The sequence below is a fragment of the Mandrillus leucophaeus genome, unplaced genomic scaffold, assembly GCF_000951045.1.
Source record: "Mandrillus leucophaeus isolate KB7577 unplaced genomic scaffold, Mleu.le_1.0 Scaffold70, whole genome shotgun sequence".
Lineage (NCBI taxonomy): Eukaryota > Metazoa > Chordata > Mammalia > Primates > Cercopithecidae > Mandrillus > Mandrillus leucophaeus.
Genome location: NW_012107586.1, coordinates 1498588 through 1517453, shown reverse-complemented (window position 1 = coordinate 1517453; position 18866 = coordinate 1498588). Strand labels below are relative to the sequence as shown.

Here is an 18866-nt window from a genome sequence, read left to right as displayed (position 1 = left end):
CCCCGCCCTCCCCAGTCTCCTAAACCAGATCAGAAGTGGGTGTGCAGTAAGTGCATGAGGGGCCCTGGAAACGCAGAATGCAAAATTCAGGGGGCGGAGACAGAAAAGCCACGCACTGGGAGCCTCGCCTCCGCTTGCCCCGCCCCCGGGTTGCCCCGCCCCCAAATTCTCGGCGCCAGAAGTCTAGGGTTGAAATGATTGACACAGCTACTTGTTCAATCAGAACAGTTCTACCCCCTTAGACTGAGTTTCTTTTTGGAAAGAGTTACCTGATCTTTAGTTAAAAAAAAAAAAAAGTTAAATAAACTACATAAAAGTCTGGATTCTAAGACGTCAAACTGGCTATTGAGTGTCTCCAACAGGGGTTAAAACTTGGCTAAACAATGTTTAATTGGCGTAGTTTAGTTAGGGGGACAGTTTAGTTACGGGGGCAATCCCCTTCTCCCTCTCTGTCCCTTTCCATTACTCACGAGCACCCTAACATGAGTTTTCTGAAGTGCAAACTTCAGTCACTATAGCGCAGGAGAGGAGTGCGTCCGCGCTTGCCAGGAGCCGAAGAGCTTCCTGTGTTCAGCCTCTGTCCCCGCAAACCCGGCAGGGTTTGAGTGACGCAGGCGCCAGCCCCTCCAGCTTTGCAAGAGGTAGTCGATCTCCAGGTTGCAGCCTGCAAAAAGAGGAAAAGGGGAGGACGCGCAGGCCTTGGGAACCCCAGAGACCGGCTTGTAAGGTTATTTTTATTAAGCTCCACTTTTCAAAGGTGGTGCTGCCTGCCTTCATCTTGAGGGATGTGGATTTGGAAAAGCCTAGCGGAAGGGGAAAACATTAATTGATTTCCTGGCTGGGAAGCGACCGCCCTGGGTAACAATCCAGTCACACCGAAAGTACGTAAGGTGTCACTCAGCAGCATCCTGGCTCCACTTATTATTTGCCAAACGTGTAGTGTGATGTGGCTAGTGTGAAGGGTGTGCACGCAGGGCGCACGCGCGCTCAACTGCTAGGCGAGCACGGAGGGCGCATCTCACACACACACACACACACACACACACACACGACACTTCAGTCCCAAGCAAGATCCCTTGTAGAATTCCCTGCCGCCCCTTGCCCAACCCCCACCTTCTGAGTGCCTTTGGGCCAACCCGAAGCAGCCTCTTCTACCCGCCCCCTCCCCAGCACTCCTCTCCGACTCCACCCCGCCGAAGGCAGGTGCCCGGCCGGCTGCTGTTGCGGGTTGGCGGCGCTCCACCGCGGCTGGTGCAGACATCTTCGTTCCGAACAGATGGGATGGGAGTGGGCGCTCCTGGAAAGGGCGTTTTAGCCGGACAACCACTGGGCGGGTCCCCAAAAAGTTGGAGATGGTGTACAGACCGTTCTTAAGAAGAGAGAAATGGATAGAGAGAGAGAGAGTGCCCTTTTGGTCCTTTAGCCAAAATTCCTGCTTCCCAACCCACCTCCCTCGTCTTCCCCTCGCCCGCCCCGCCAAAATCTGAGCTTGCAGATATGGATTCTCCCCCTCCCTCCCGCAGTTGCAGCATACACAGACACACACACACACACACACACACACGATATATCTATATAATGCGTATTATATATTGTATATATGCTATATACTATATTATATATATTTATATGTAACCAAACATATGTAGAACCAAAAAAAGGTGCATTTCTGGAAGCAGAAATGGGGAGCAGAGGAGAGTGAGGTGGCAGGCAGCCAAAGCCTCTGGGAGGGAGAGGAGAGGGCGGAGGGGACGGTGTTTTGCTAGGCGGTTGCTGAGCAACTGCAGAGGGAGTGGGCCCGAGAGCCGGGTGCTGAGAGCGAGCCTGGCTCTGCATTTCATTCCGACCAGTTCAGGAGCAGAGACAGATATGGAAAAAAGAATGTGTGTGAGGCTGGAGGGAGATGAAAGACGGGAGTTATTTGTTGGGCAAAGCTCAGTAAATAGCGGTGAGTGGAGGGAGTCCAGGAAGTGCTGGGTTTGCTTTCCGGCATTTTTGGTGGGGAATGAGGTTTGATGGGCTGGTCCCCAGCACAGATACTGGGGTTCAGGTAGGTCTCCTCTGTGCTGGTGAGCCATTCAGTTTGAGATGTAGGGAACCGTGGGTTCTGGGGGTCTGTTCTGTCATTAAGAAATGAGACACCGTGGGACAAAAAATAGACTTCTGGAAAAGAAAGCAAAAGCATTACCTAAATAAAAATGAATTCAGCCTTTGCTACTTTGAGGGGTTTGGCCTCCATCACCCTGGCTTCAACTCCAAGCTTGGTCTAAAATGCCATGTTGAAGTCAAGTTCCAGAGTTAGGTTTATTGGCCAAATTTATGTCTGGGTTGAGCAAGATCATGGAAAACTGAAGGAGCCAAATTCCTTTCCCACCCGCACCCCCTCCCTCTGAAACAAGTCTTTGAGAGGGTGGCCGTACCCTGAGCCAACCAAAACGGGAGTTGGGAAGATGAGATGGGGCTTTAACTGGACTTTTCTTGCCACCTCCGCCCACCACCACCCCTTTCTGCTGTGTCAGCTCAGACTGGAAGAACAAGCAGAGTTAGCCCTAGTGAAGCTCATTTTCTTTCCATTTCTCTTTTTCCCCCTTCTCGCCCCTCCCTCCTACTCTTTCCTCCGCCCTTCTCCATCCACCCCCCAACCCCCACCCCAACTCTAAGGCATCCCCTGAGGGCTTGAGTTTTAAGTCAGAGCAGCTGTGAGTTAGTCCAGGGCTTGGGCTGGATTTGAGCAGGCAGGTGGGCCTGCAGCTGCAGAGGGAGGACCAGGCTGACCCTAGGAGCCAGAGGTCATCGTGAGGGTTACAGCAAAGGGCATGGGAGCAGGAATTCCCTGCAGAAGCCCTGGCCCCCTTAATGGAGCGAAGAAGAAGCCAGCGGGAAGGGGAGGTAATGCTTGTGTAAAGTTTCTACTTTGTACCTAAGCAATGCCTATGAAACTTTTAAGATATTTAGTGTGTGGAAAATAAAAACTCTGGAGAAGAGATCACCACACTCCAGACCCACTACATCCAGAAACTGGAAGAAGATCTTAAAGAGCAGGTACCAACCAGGAGCCGGAGCAGAAGGAAAGAGGGCGGGAGAATGGCTGCGCTGAGTCAAGCAGGGGATTCGGAAGGGTTTGTTTAGTTTTACATTTGCTTTTTCTCTACAGTTGGTCCAAAAGCTGCAATTCCCAGACACCATCCTTAAATTGCAATCTGGACATGTTATTCAAAACAGTAAGATTGATTACATATTTGTAATAATCAAATAAATAATAATCAAAATAAATAATCAAATAACAAGGAAGGCAGTGTAGGCTTCTACCCCCCACTCCGCAATACCAGCAAAACCTCCCCTTTTATTTCCAGTTTCATTTATTTCCATAAATTCTGTTATGATGTCATTTCTCTCTCTCTCTCTTTAAAAAATATAAATCCAGAGGAGTGACTGAACATCTCTGTGAGGCAGAGAGGTTATATTCCCACCTTGGCCACTATGCTGTTGGTTTAGAGCACCTAACCAGGTTGGTTAGTGCCTGGCCACTCAGCTTAGCTCAGTCCTAGTGTCTCTCCAGGAATTGTCTGGGTATTGGCCAAAGAATGTTAAAGCTGGAAGGAACCCACACCCATCATCACAGTCAAGGTCCTCGTTTTAGGATGAGGATACTGAGGCCCTGAGTGGGGAGTCACTTGCCCAAGATGTGGCAGCAGGGTTAGAGGCAGAAAAGGGCCTGGGACTCAGCTCTTCCCCGCACGGGCTCCGGCACTGCATTCAGCCATTCCTGGCTTTCTCGCTAGTCACTGGGGCTCGTGCCTGGGCCTGGGCTAACCTGCAGTGAGGCCTTTGGCAAACACTGCCAGATGCTATCACCCCATGACATCATAACCCACAGTCTGAGGCGCTGTTTTAGGGGCAGTAGGAAAAGGAGTGAAGCGGCCCCAAAGCCCTCCCCAAAGGAGAGAGGGCCACACTCTCTTATTTTCATACTCACTTCTGTCCCTTTTTCTACACAGTCTTGCATACAAGCCTGGCTTAGGCTAGTGGTTTGTCAGGGAAAGAGGACCTGGAGGGTGTAAAGGAGGGGTGTTCAGTCCAGCTTTCAGGTCCATGCGCCAAACCTCATTTTCTACATTACAGGAAGCTCTCCTGATGTGGAGAGGCAGGCAGGCCCTGGCTGCCTCTGGGCTGTGCAGCGGCCTGTAGTCTTGAAGAACACGGTGGAGAAGTGGCCCGCTTCCAACAGCACAGTCCTCATGTGGTGCCAACAGAAAGCAGAGATCGAGGGAGGGTGTGGTTGGATGGGGCGAGTGCAGTAACTAGGGAATTTCTGCATCCGAAGGAGAAAAGGAAAACCATGCACTACCAAAGCTGATAAGGAAGAGAGCATGAGGGCCCCCTGGCCTTCATGGGCAGGTGCCTCTGAGATCTTTCAGCAGGAGAGGACAGATGCGCTTCCAGAGGGCAGCTGGGGACTTCCGGTTGCTGCAGGAAGTGCTGAGAGCCTTTCTAATACATCCTGGAGGCCGTGGCAGCTCCTCCTCTGGGATGCTTAGGAAGGAGGCAGATAAGACAGGCCCCTTTTTCCAGTAAGTCAGACCTGCCAGGTGAACTATAGGAACATTTTAAACTAACTCAGTTATCTCATGTTTGACCCCTCAACCTAAACCATCAGGCCCCTTTCCCTGGCCTAAAATAAGGTCCCACTGAATATGCACTCAGAGCCAGGCCTCAGACGACCTCTGTTGATTCTCTGAGTTGTTTTATGTGGGTTCCAGTTATCCTGAACTGGGACTGTGACACCCCTCTGTCACCTCAGCCAGGATGACTCCTCTTCCAGATCGTTTAGAATAGCACTTCCAATTGAAACATAATACAAGCCACATTTGTCATTTTTAACTTTCTGGTAGCCACATCTTTTTTAAAAAGATTTTAAAAAGCGGGGAAATTAATTGTAATAACACATTTTAACTGAATATATCCAAAATATCCTTTCACCACATGCTCAAAATAAAGCCATTATATTGAGATATTTTACATTCTTTCTTTCATATTTAGCCTTTGAAACCCAGTATGATTTTTATACTTACAGCTCATCTCAATTCGGACACTAAATTTTCATTGGAAATACTTGATCTGTATTTAGGTTTCATAAAATTTACAGTTGAAAAAGCAGATTCACATACCTGAGGCATTCCAAACATACTTTAAAATCTTTCCAATAACTGAGTTGAGTATCCATTTTTAAATTTAAACTAATTAAAATTAAATAAAAATTAAGTAAATTTTTAAACGTGGTCCCTGAGGTCCCCGGGCCACATTTCACGTGTTCAGTATGTATCTCCACGTCGCTAGTGGCTACCAGCAAACCCCTCTCTCACCTGAGAAGGGAACTGCTGTCCCCACTCTTTCCTTTTGCTCCCAAAGAGTCAAAAAAGAGGAGTCTCAGCTTTCGTTGACAGACAGGGCTCCCTTGTTTGGTCCCTAGCAGAGCCTGGGCACCTTCTTGGGGGCCTCGGGAGAGAAGAGTAAACCTTGCTTGCTCCCTGCCGCCCCCTTCTGGTCATGCAGGACTTTGGGGGAATGTGGCTGCAGATGGCAATGTTCTGAACTGGCTGTGATGGGTCCTGATAGGAAAGTGGCCAGGAGAAAAGCAGCCCAGCGTTTCTTCCAGAGGCTGCTCCCCACCTATCCCCCCACCATTACCTTCTCATTTGGGGTATGTATAGGGAACAGACACTTCTACTGAGCATGTTTCCCCTTCCCCAACTCCAAAAGCTTGGCTAGAGATTCTCACTCAGGGACTTGTGCATACGCGTGTATTTCCTATGTGTACAGTTATTGCCAGCTGCTTCCTCGGGACCAAGAAATGTGAGCCAGAGTCACAACTCCAAATCCTAGCTTGGCACTGGAAAAAAGCAAGGAGCCTCTCTTTACCTCTGGTCCCTGGACAGTGGGGCAGATGCAGGTGGGACCCCAGCCCCTTACTCTGTGAGATGTCACCTTCCCACCTATAGCATCTACACTGTGGAGGGCTGTGGGCCGCCTTTTCTCTATATATCTTTAGGGAAGGAGACTGAGTGCCCTTAATGCCGCATGAAGGAATGGGGTTAGGCAGAGGAAGGACTCCCGGGGGAGCTCTCTAAGTGGAGATGGGTCTGCCTCCCTGTCCCCCGCGGCAGGGTTATTGTGCTTCAGGGCAGGGGCATGGATGAGGTAACCTCCCAAGGCATGAACTGGGCTCTAAGCCCCAGCTTATATTACAGAAATACTTCCAGACCTACTTCTCTTTGCCTCTTGGGCAGATTTACACATCTCTCCATTTAAAGGTTATTTATTGAATACTATATGCTGGTGAGACAAAGAGAAATGACAAAGCTCTGCCCTTAAGAAGTTGGCTATTTAAATTCCACAGAGGGGACTAGAATGAAACCCAGAAGAAATTCAGATCCCTTTTTCATTCTTTGTAGAGAGATTCTAGGCGTCCTCATCTTATCTTCTGTCTAGAAAAGGAGATGGGAGAATCTCCCCAGGTCTGGGTGGCCTGGCAAAGCCCCACACTCTTCCTGGACTGTGAATTTCAAGGATGCCTCTGTTTCTTCGATTTTTGTAAGCTAAGGCACAATATCTGGGTCACCTAGTTTTCTCTTACAATTAATTATTAGGTCAAGCAAGATAGAGTGATAAACTAACACCAGCCCAGAAGCAGGCTGTTAATGGCACCGGGGTGTGACTAAGAGGTCCAGGGGTGGGGGGTTTAGATTTTAGGCAGGCAGGTCTCCACCTGGATCCATCCATTGCTATGACTAGCAAGCAAGGTGGAGCCAGAACCCTTCAGAAGACCATGTGCCTGCCTCTGCTGGAAGAGAACAGCCGTGGCAAAAGGGCAGGTTTGCAGAAAGTGGTTGAGCTTGGGCACGGTACATGCATTGTGCAATTGTGTAGACTGTAGTATTTCTCACCCTAAGACGCCTCTGGGTCTGTAGCAGCTGGACTTGCACCATGACACTCTCTGTGTTTGCCAGGACATAGAGAATGGTGCAGTCCTTAAGCACGTGTTCATGTTACCGTGGGGAGAGGCCGATGTACTGCGTGTGCCTCTGTGTATGCTGCTGCACTGGGGTGAATGGGGAACGCCTTACAAATGAAAGAGGAACTGAGTTGGCCACCCAAAAGTGGCAGGGGCTAGAGGCATTGGAGAGCCAGTGGGAAGGACTGGAGGTATTATATAGAAGCCAGAGATTTAGATCCCACCCCAAAGGTAAATACTATATCCAGATAATATTATCATCATCCCCTCCCTTAGTCATTGAATAGGATTATGAAGGTAAAGGTCCAGCCTCCATAGCTCCCAGCAGGAGAAATGGATGCTGAGCATTCCACATTTCCCATCCTCTGCAAAACCCTCTCAGAACAGCATCTCATGGGCGGGGAAGTCTGGAATATGTCTCTCTTCCTTCCTGGATCGTTTTCCAGTTGCAGGTTACAGAAACAGCAGAATGCCATGCAGAAAGAAGCCCTGTTCCCCTCTCCCTCACCTGCCTTCACTCTCCCACACATGGTTCTCTCCGGGCCTCGCTTATTTGTCTCCCTGACTCTTTAAATATATGCTACAGACACACAAATGAAGGAAGGGATTCGAGTGATTATTACAGAAGTAGGAGAGGGAGGCACCCAAATTTCAGATTTTTTTTTTTCCTTCGAGACAGGGTCTCACTGTGTCACCCAGGCTAGAGTGCAGTGGAGCTATCAAAGTGGAGCAATCATGGCTCACCTCAGCCTCAACCTCCAACCTCCCAGGCTCAAGCAATCCTCTGGTCTCAGCCTCCTAAATTTCTCAGACTACAGGCGCACACCTCTATGCCCAGCTAATTTTTGTACTTTTTTTTTTTTTTTTCGTAGAGACGAGGTTTTACCATGTTGCCCGGGCTGGTCTCGAACTCCTGGGCTCAGGCAATCCACTCACCTTGGCCTTCCAAAGTGCTGGGATTAGAGATGAGCCACCGCGCTTAATTGCAAATTCCAGATTTTAAAAACGCTTCCAGTCCCTAGAAGTGAGCCCATGCTGTGTGGGTGCCAGTCTCCCACGCCCTCTGCTGGCCACATGGAGATATTGACCTGTTTGTCAAACAGGTTCCAGTGCTGACTGTTGAGTTTTTTTGCTGTTCACGTGCAGAACAATCTTCACCAGGAAGTCCTCCTGGGTATCCTGCCTAGATCCCTTCTGCAACCTCAGTTCATTTTCTCTTGATGAAATAGCTCAAGAGTAGCCAGTCTACTTGTTCCTTCTTGTTTTATCTGAAACTTAAACCCTTCCAAAATTGAAAGCCTATTTATGACTCAGCCACAGAGCAGCTGAGTGGAGCTAGCTGCTTCTGGCACGCAGCTCCGGTCTTACTTTCCAGCCCTTTAATCTCCGTGGCTCTGCCCTGGCTCCCCTCCAAGTTTCCGCTGTCTCTCTGGAGCCTACAGGTGACCACAAGACCCTGATTAGGATCTTCGACCCTGGACTCTGCTGCTGCCTAAGGAATAGGTCCCACGGGGTTAAGTGGCACCAGAAACTGGGAGGCACAACAAAATGTTAAGCCTGCTCTTCAGAAGCAGCCAAAAAGCTTGCAAGCTGGGGAAGGTGTGCCCTCAGGAGTCTCGCCTTGGGGAGGCTGGGAAAAGGAGAGAGTTTGCAAAAGCGTTCTTAGTTCCTTAAATGAAGAGAGATACCAGAATCTACATGTTGTATGCTAGCATCATGGTTGCTTGGCCCCGGGGCAGTACTTGAACACTTTCAAAGAAAAGAGTAACAGAGGTCAAAATAAATTTACCCCAAGGTTTGTCAAACCATTGTCAACAGCCCCATCCCCCTCCCAGAAAGGGTGACTCAAGGTTAAGGACAGCCCACAGCACTTAGAAAAAGTCCCAAAATGGGAAGGGTCTTGAGAAGAGCTGTTGAGGGAAGGCTGTGGGCCACCATGCTTCTGTGTCCACCAAGGCCAAAGAGAGAGAGTAAGCTGAAATGACAGCTGGAGAAGGGCACCCTCTGACCAAATGGACAGAGCCTCCCCCAACAGGTAGCCGGAGGAGGATGGAATGGTACCCCCATTTCAGATGTCCTTAAGGACTAGAGAGATAGATGCTTATTTCTGCTTGGACACAGGGGATTGGCTAAATGGCCTACGGAAAGGATTCCAGGAGCTGCTACACCAGCCACAGGAGAGGAGCCAGGTTCCCAGGCTCTCTCCCCTTGAAGAGGTGACAATGTATTGGCTCTCCGGGCCAGGCTGGGGCAGCCCACTAAAGGAGACACAGAGACGCGTGAGTGCGCTGGTCAGCAGCCAGCCCACTCCCCCACCTGCCCTCACTTTATCCAGTTACAATCTTGTTTGGGGAAGGGGTCCAGGCTTCTCCAATCTGAACACCCCTGCCCCCAGGCATTCAGTAGCCACCATTTCCTGCCTGCCCCTCCCCCCACAGTAGTCAACTACTTTTTGAGGATTAGAATGCTTGGTGATGCTGAGGTTGAGTGGTGCAGCTCCAGTCCCTCAATAAGACGGTCCGAAAGCCCTTCTGTGCGATGGTTAGCACTCCCTCTCCTTACTCCCTCTTCTCCAAGATCCGAGCCTCCAGGCAAGGCCTGTGTTACTAGATAACGGAACCCCAGCCTTTCAATTTGTACAGAGTCCCCAAACCAGCCTTGCTTCTCCCTCCCTCCTGCCAATCTCACTTGCTCTACAACCAAGAAAAGTCAGTTTACCCCAGAACATGACCCTTTTAACTAATCCCTAAAATCCTGCCTTCCACCTACCAGGGATGTCACCCTATTGATGAGTTGTCACATCAGAGTTTGATAGAGGAGAATCGGGGTACTGGGACATCAAGGCACAACTGGGAAGAGGGGGTGAGAGGCCAGAAGGGGTGCCAGGAATCTCAGGTTGAATTTTGTTCAGGGAGAGCCCGCCCACCACCTTGTTATTTGTTTTCTCCGAGTCATGATCTTCCTCTCCAGTAATTACCTCCCTTCCTTTCCTGTGAATAAATACCCAAAGCAACTCACCACCAGGAATGCTGCGAACCCTTGGAGGCTTCTTTAGGGCAGGGATCTTCTCTGCCAAGGCCTTAAAGATCAAATACCTATTTCATGAGACTTGACAAATCCTGAGCCAAGAGAGAAACAGATGCTTGGCTGCTTCCTGCCACCTGCCATCCTGACCAGGTTAGGCCAGGTGTTCAAATGCCTTTCCTAACTCACACCTGGAACTTGCCCAAGGCTGCAAGCTCAGAAGTCGGGTTCTACACCTGCCCAGAGGCATAAAACAGTGTCTTCTCAAAAAGCTTCTCTTTTCCCCACCCCCACTTCCTTGAATTCTGCCCACTTCTTCTGTTCCCCATCCCAGATGTCTGGCGGTCACTGTTCCTGGGCATCCCAGCGATCATGGAGTGGGTGGAGAACAGAATTTTCTTTCATCTCATTTTGGTTATTTAATATCACTCAAAGCTCTATTTTCTCTTTCCAGTATTTGAAAAAAGAGGGAAGCAATGAAGACAGGGCCCCCCACCTCCACTCACCCCTGCACCTGGTCCCACTGTGGGGCATTGTGGCCACACCCCACCCGCCTGGAAACAACAATCTAAAGTTCCCCCACTCTGGTTCCTCTGAGGCTGGGTGAGGTCAAGGAGCTGAGAGGAGAAGGGGACCCAGGGATGGATGCCTATGAGATAAGAATTTAGGGGAAATCTGCGCACCAAGAAAAGGCCAGACGGGTAGAATTAAGGATCAACAAATACATGAACAAAGTCTTACTTCTCTAAAGGTCAAAAGTCAGCTAAGTATAGACTGTCACCAAGCCACTCCTATATATAACTGTCCTGGTCTCAGCCAGCTGTCAGCCTCTCTCAGTCCGGAGCTGAGTAACGTCCCAGCCTCCCAGGCCCCCGAGCACGGCACCAGTTCTGAGCCAGAGCGGGAGTGAGGCCTCTGACTTCTACTTGGCCCCACGCCAGTCCCCTCCGGGCCCACATTTCTGGCTCTCCCCTCCCCTCCCCTCCTCCTGCTGTGTATGAAGGTCCTCGCCACCCTGCTGCTCCAGACCCCAGGACCCCCTCCTCCCAGGTTCCCCAGGTCCAAAGAGACCTCGACATCCAGCAGCTCTGAAAGTGCAAAGATCTCACTAACAGGACAGACTTGGCCCTTCTCGTCCATGCCCTGGCTGTGTCATCTTCCTCCGTGGACCCAGATTCCCGCGTTCCTACTTCTCAGCCCCACCTCCAGCCATGTCCCATCTACTTGGCCATCCCCCAGCAAGCAAACCACTCACTACCACCTTCATCCTTGCAGGGGCCACTTTCCTTGCCCTTCCTCCTTCCTGCCCCCAGAAGGTCCACTCTGTCCTCACCCATCCGTCCGTCAGTCTCTCAGTTCTCCTCTGTGAGGTCTCTCTGCCTGCACTCTCTGCGTGACTCCAAGCGTGCCAGAAACTTCCCGCCACTTCCTGGTTCTTATCCCCCTGCTTTCAGGGTGTGCCCCAGGAGGGCAGAGACACATCTGCTTCAGCCTTTATGACTCCCCTCACCCCAAACTGCCCAGCCCTGGGCTCTGGCCGTGTGCACCTTGGCCCACGGGGGCTGACCCTCCGGTTCCTTCACCTGCAGAGAGAGACTCCCGTGAGCATGAGGAGCCCACCACCTCTGAGATGGCCGAGGAGACCTACTCCCCCAAGATCTTCCGACCCAAACACACCCGCATCTCCGAGCTGAAGGCTGAAGCAGTGAAGAAGGACCGCAGAAAGAAGCTGACCCAGTCCAAGTTTGTAGGGGGAGCTGAGAACACTGCCCACCCCCGGGTCATCTCTGCACCTGAGATGAGACAGGAGTCTGAGCAGGTACATCTCGTGGATACCCTCATTCCCTCCCGGCTTTTGACCTTTTCCTGCATCTAAATGGACATTCATGGCAGCAGGAGGTGCTTAGGCCAGACCCGGCAGAGGACCTGCAGCCAACCATGATGGCTCAGCTTAGGATGTGGGAGGAGAGTTTCCAGAGCATACACTTGTCAGGGCGAAGGGCTTGTGCTAGTAAGTGGGAATAGAGGCAGTGCTCATTTGCGGAGAGTGTGTGCCAGCTCAGCGGCCATGCACCAGGTACCTGGGCCCTGCAGCTGTGTCCAGTCCAAAGCAGAGACTGAATATTCTCCTAGAGCATCTAGACACGGGCACCTCTGGACATGGTTACTCAGCAGAAGAGAAAAGCTGCAGGGGAGGGGGTGACCTGGAACACAAAAGAGAAAGTATGGCTCTGTACCTGGCCAAAGGCAGGCTTTGTGATCCCAGCGCACGTGACAGGTGACAGGGAGGAAAGAGCTTTGGCAGTAGATGATTAGCACCAAAGGTGGTGACTTTCCTCCCGAGACCCTTCGGCCCCCACCCCCTGGGCCACTCGTCAGCACAGCTGGGTGGTTTTCCCTTGGTCTCGCCATGCCTCTCACCCTCCTGTCCACACAGGGCCCCTGCCGCAGACACATGGAGGCTTCCCTGCAGGAGCTCAAAGCCAGCCCACGCATGGTGCCCCGTGCCGTGTACCTGCCCAATTGTGACCGCAAAGGATTCTACAAGAGAAAGCAGGTATGTCCCCTGCCCTGAGCTCCCAGGCTCAGATGGCTCCGAAAATGGCACCTGCCAGGAAACTCCACCTTGGGCAAGTGCCTAAGATTTCCACCGTTAACCGCTTACTGTTTCCCGGGCCTCAGATACCCATTCATATACCACGATCATGACTTTCCACATTCCCTACTAGGCTGCAATCCATTCCCTCATTCCCTTTTATGCCGTAATCCACTATGCTTTCCACAGGTCACCTTAGCTAGGTGAATGTATTGCAAGAGGAAACTCTGTAACACTATCGCACAGCACGTATCATTGGTGTACCGCACACTCAGAAGTTTAAGCCGTATTTTCTCTGTGTACCACCTGAAATCAGCTCGCGTCCCTTCACAGCCAGGCTCCCCTTTGGGCAACGGTTCTCAGATTTCCAAGGGCATCTGATCCCCGGAGGGCATGGCTGAAGGCTGGGCCCCACCCCTGTAGTTTCTGATTGGTAGACCTAGGGTGGACTCTGGGGTGGACAGGTGACCCTGATGCTGCTTTAAGGACACCAATAATCTAAATGTATGAGCCAGGCCACACTGGGGCAAATCGTGGCTCTGCCGCTTACTAGCTGTGTCCCCTTATTCATCATTTAATGTCTCTGTGCCTCCACCTTTGTGTAAAATGGAGAATGAGGAGTAAGTGATTGATCTTTGTAAAGCACTTAGAACAGTACCTACTGCATACCAAACGCTGAGTGGTGTCTGGTACAGGATAACACCACAAATGATGCCTCCTCCTGTTATTACTATTGCCATCGTCATTATTATTGGATCATAACTCTCTTGAGAATCCCTGCAGAGTTTCAGGCTGGGGGGGACTCGAATGGGTAATATTTTAAAAGGGACTGTAAGCCAGGCACAGCGGCTCACGCCTGTAATCCCAGCTACTCCAGAGGCTGAGGCAGGAAGATCACTTGGGCTCAGGAGTTCTAGACCAACCTGGGCAACATAACAAGATCCCATCTCTGAAAAGGAAGGAAAGAAAGGGATTGAAGGAGCTAGCCAAGGGTAGGCTGCCTAAATTCACATTTTTCCCTGGGTCTTTCCATGAAACAGGGACACTAGAAACCCAAGGGTTGGGTCTAGCGCCCTCAACTCTCTGGAGATGAGAGAGTCTTGTCTTGGGGTAGAGAAGAGGCAGGACAGGGAGAAGCAGAGCCCCAGGGTGCGGCGTCCTCACAGCCTGTTGCTCTACTCACCCCAGTGCAAACCTTCCCGTGGCCGCAAGCGTGGCATCTGCTGGTGCGTGGACAAGTACGGAATGAAACTGCCAGGCATGGAGTACGTCGACGGGGACTTTCAGTGCCACACCTTCGACAGCAGCAACGTTGAGTGATGCGTCCCCCCGAAACCCTTCCCTCACCCCCTCCCACCCCCAGCCCCGACTCCAGCCAGCGCCTCCCTCCACCCCAGGACGCCACTCATTTCATCTCATTTAAGGGAAAAATATATATCTATCTATTTGAGGAAACTGAGGACCTCGGAATCTCTAGCAAGGGCTCAACTTCGAAAATGGCAACAACAGAGATGCAAAAAGCTAAAAAGACACCACCCCCCTTTAAAATGGTTTTCTTTTTGAGGCAAGTTGGATGAACAGAGAAGGGAAGAGAGGAAGAATGAGAGGAAGAGAAGGGAAGGAAGTGTTTGTGTAGAAGAGAGAGAAAGACGAATAGAGTTAGGAAAAGGAGGACAAGCCGATGGGCAGGAAGGAAAGGCACCGAGACCAGGGAGGGGCCCAACTTTCACATCCAGCCCTGGCCTGGGGTCGGGAGAGGTGGCCGCTAGAAGATGCAGCCCAGGATGTGGCATTCAATGACACTCTTGGGGTTTCCCACTATGGATTGGTCAGGGGGAGAAAGGAAAAGGCAAAACATGCCAGGGCCTCTCCCGGATCTGTCTCCTCCTCTAGCCAGCAGTATGGACACCTGGACCCCTGAACTTCCTCTCCTCTTACCTGGGCAGACTGTTGTCTCTCCCCAGATTTATAAAAACAAAAATGCATTCCATTCCTCTGAAAGCAAAACAACTTCATAAATGAGCGATATTAGAGAGGTTTTCGGAAGCAGATCTATGAATATGAAATTCGTGTGCATATTTCATTCCCCAGGCAGACTTTTTTAGAAATCAATATATGCCCCAAAATTGGAAAGACTTGTTCTTCCAGGGTGACTACAGTACATGCCGATGCGTGCGGTTTCAGCCCTCATTTAATTCAATTTACAAGTAGCACAGCAGCCTCTGTGGGGGAGGATAGGCTGAAAAAAAAAAAGTGGGCTTGTATTTATCTACAAGACTCCATATAGTCATATATAGGCATATAAATCTATTTTTTCTTTGTTTTTTTCTTTCTTCTTTTCTTTCAAAAGTTTGCATTAACTTTTCAAAGTAGTTCCTATAGGGGCATTGAGGAGCTTCCTCATGCTGGGAAAACTGAGAAAACCCATATTCTCCTAATACAACCACCCGTAATAGCATTTTTGCCTGCCTCGAGGCAGAGTTTCCCGTGAGCAATAAACTCAGCTTTTTTGTGGGGCACAGTGCTGGACTTGACAGTGATTCCCCACGTATATTCTTCTGCACCCACCGAGCCAGGCAGAGGCCAGTCCTCCGTGGTGCAAACAGCATGCGCCTCAGTCCATCCCGTTTTAGTCTTTAAACCCTCAGGAAATCACAGTCTCCGGACATCACACCACATGAGCCCAACAGGTCCATGACGGATCCACCCGTCCCGCCCCAGCCTTTTCCTTTCATCTGAACAGAACGTGCATTTTTGGAAGCCTCCCTCACTCTCCACACTGGCAGAGCAGGAGGGAGACTAAAGTAAGAGATGGCAGAGGGAGATGGTGGCAAAAAGGTTTAGATGCAGGAGAACAGTAAGATTGACGGTTCCGGCCAGAGTAGATGTGGGGAGGAACAGAGGGCTGAAGGGACTGTTCCATTCTAGCTTTGGCACAAAGCAGCAGAAAGGGGAAAAAGCCGATAGAAACTTCTTTAGCTTCCCTACCCTGTATGTTTTCTGGGATTCGAGAGGAAAGAGAGGAAAATGGGGGAATGGGTTGCAAAATAGAAATGAACTTAATCCAGGCCACAGAGCCAGGGAAGGTGGGTAACTTTAGGAGGATGCTAGACTTTAGAAGCCAGATAGGAAGAATCAGTCGAAACCGGCCATGCTTTGGAAGGGACAAGACTATGCGCTCCGCTGCCCACCTTCAGCCTGCAAGGAGGCACGGAGGCCCACCAGTCTTTCCGGCTCTTCCTCCATTCTGGCCAGTCCCTGCGTCCTCCCTGGGGTGGAGGGTGGAAGGAAGGCCGGAACAAGCAGGGAACGCATGATTCAGGGATGCTGTCACTCGACAGCCAGATTCCGAACCAAGAAAACTCCCATTCTCCAATGACTTCCTCAACCAGTGGGTGGCCTTGTGACTGTTCTTTAAGGCTGAAGATATCCAGGAAAGGGGGCTTGGACACTGGCCAAGGAGACCCCTTCGTGCTGCGGACACAGCTCTCTTCACTCTTTGCTCATGGCATGACACAGTGGAGACTGCCTCCAACAACGAATTTGGGGCTACGAAAAGGAATAGTGAAAAAGCAAATCTGTTTCAACTGATGGGAACCCTATAGCTATAGAACTTGGGGGCTATCTCCTATGCCCCTGGACAGGACAGTTGACTGGGGACAGGAGAAGTGCTCAATCTTCATGAGACAAAGGGGCCCGATAGGGCCAGCAGCCACAAGGACTTGACCTGCCGAGTCAGCACGCCCCACCTCTCTGCACAGCTGTGCCCTAAACGCAACTCACGTTTCTGTGTGTCTTAGGCCAGTATCCCAAACCTCTTCCACGTCACTGTTCTTTCCACCCATTCTTCCTTTGCATCTTGAGCAGTTATCCAACTAGGATCTGCCAAGTGGATACTGGGGTGCCACTCCCCTAAGAAAAGACTGAGCCAGGAACTACAATCTCCCCCCACATTCCTCCCAGCCTGGACCTGAGAGGGGCTCTCTCTTCGCCCACTGTGTCTGGACTTTGGGCGGGCTTCTGCCCCTCACATTGGCTTTTTGCTGCCAGCCATCAGGTGGGGGATTAGAGCGTGGTGTGAGTGTGCCAGACTCTTCTGGTTTCCAAAGTTCGTGCCTGGTAACCCAAACCTGTGAGTCTCTTCTGCATGCAGGGGATTCTCATGGCCAGTTGGTCACTCCCTAGAGAAGCTGGGCCTTCATGGACACATGGAACTAAGCCTCCCAAATGGGAGGTCTGGCTGGACCCAGGGTGGGAGACCCTGGGAAGGGAAGCACTGGAGGAAGACGGCACCTGTTCCCCTGTGGCAGGGTGCAAGGTAGACAGGTTTGGAATGGTGTGGGCATGGCAATCTAAGCAGGGCTCTCTTTGACTCCAGGCTGGCCTTTGGCCGACTGCCTGCTCACCCAGAGACCTTGGACTCCAGGCTATCCATGGCTCTGGGTCTAAGTGCTGCCCACTCCCACACTCACACCCACAGAAGAGACCCACAGAAGGTCTCTCCCATCCGCTTTAGACTCGTGCCTCACTCCAGCAGTGGTGAAGATCCTCTGTCTTTCCCACGACTGCCAGGAGATAGGGAAGCCCAGCCAGGACTGACCCTCCTTCCTCCAGCCTGCCCCGACCCACCTGGCAAAGCAGGGCACGTGGGGAGGAAGAGACTGGAACCTTTCTCTGACAGCCAGGCCTAGACAGACAGGCCTGGGGACACTGGCCCCATATGGGGAGGAAGGCAGGCGCACGAGGTCCAGGGAGGCCCTTTTCTGATCATGCCTCTTCTCTCTCACCCCATCTCCCCACCACCACCTCTGTGGCCTCCATGGTACCCCCACAGGGCTGGCCTCCCCTAGAGGGTGGGCCTCAACCACCCTGCTCCCACCACCCAGCGCTTAGCGAGACAGGGCTGCCAAGGCAACCGCCAAGCCCCCCTTAAGGTGGGACAGTACCCCGGACCCATCCACTCACCCCTGAGAGGGCTCCAGCCCAGGATGGGAACCTCAGAGAAGAGCTCTAAGGAGAAGAAACCCCATAGCATCAGAGAGGACACGTCTGGCTTCCAAGAGAAAGGAGGCTCCGTTTTGCAAAGTGGATGAGGGACGAGGGACGGGGGTTTCACCAACCAGCAACCTGGGCCTTGTACTGTCTGTGTTTTTAAAACCACTAAAGTGCAAGAATTATGTTGCACTGTTTCTCCACTTTTTATTTTCTCTTAGGCTTTTGTTTCTATTTTAAAACATATTTTCTTGGTTTTCTAATGGAGTATATAGTTTAGTCATTTCACAGACTCTGGCCTCCTCTCCTGAAATCCTTTTGGATGGGGAAAGGGAAGGTGGGGGGTCCGAGGGGAAGGGGACCCCAGCCTCCCTGTGCCCGCTCACCCCACTCCACCGGTCCCCAGTCACCAGCCGGAGTCTCCTCTCCACTGCCACTGTCACACAGTAGCCCACATGGATAGCACAGTTGTCAGACAAGATTCCTTCAGATTCCGAGTTGCCCACCGGTTGTTTGTTGTTGTTGTTGTTGTTTTGTTTTGTTTTGTTTTTTTTGAAGACAGCAATAACCACAGTACATATTACTGTAGTTCTCTGTAGTTTTACATACATTCATACCATAACTCTGTTCTCTCCTCTTTTTTGGTTTCAACTTTAAAAACAAAAATAAATGATGATAATCTTTACTGGTGAAAAGGATGGAAAAATAAATCAACAAATACAACCAGTTTGTGAGAAAGAAAAAAAAAAGCAGAAAAAAAAACACGAAAAAACCATCTGAATGCGGAAGAGCTTAAGCTCGGCTCCTGTTTAGCATTTTGTACTTAAGGAAATAAAACACCAACAAAGGATCTCACATTTTCTTAAAAAGTGAAGATTGCTGTATACTATTTATTCAACGTATAATTTATGTTACTCCTTGATCTTTGTCTTTTGTCATGACAAAGCATTTATTTAATAAAGTTATGCATTCAGTTAGCCTACGTCGGCTTCCTCCGAGGGCTCAGGGAAGGCAGGCAGCAGGGGAGGCGAGCCCCCGATTCTCCTCGGGCCACAGCCGGGAGGGGATGGAGAAAGGCCCCCGGCGGGATCAAGGCTGAGCGACTGCTCCGTCCAGAGAGAACCCCCCATCCCCCATCCCCCAAGACAAGCCCTCGCACTGGAGCTCCAGTGGCCCCTTCCCCATCCGTTGGAAAGCCACCACAGTCGCGGAACCCAGGGCAGCCTACATCACCTCCTCAGG

The 18866-nt window shown here is 51.0% G+C and overlaps 1 protein-coding gene across 2 annotated transcripts in view; it reads left to right on the top strand.

Annotated features, from left to right (window-relative positions):
• IGFBP5 (insulin-like growth factor binding protein 5) overlaps nucleotides 1-18601 on the top strand; it is a 20878-nt gene extending 2277 nt beyond the window's left edge. The window contains exons 2-5 of one of the 2 annotated variants that reach the window (XM_011964567.1): nucleotides 11626-11855; nucleotides 12474-12593; nucleotides 13821-13943; nucleotides 16052-18601. In XM_011964567.1, coding sequence (XP_011819957.1) covers nucleotides 11626-11855; nucleotides 12474-12593; nucleotides 13821-13943; nucleotides 16052-16237 — 659 coding nt within the window. In that variant the 3' untranslated portion in view covers nucleotides 16238-18601. Of the gene's footprint in view, nucleotides 1-11625; nucleotides 11856-12473; nucleotides 12594-13820 lie in introns of both variants that reach the window. The other variant, XM_011964569.1, reaches the window with a different exon arrangement.
• The last annotated feature ends 265 nt before the right edge of the window (nucleotides 18602-18866 follow it).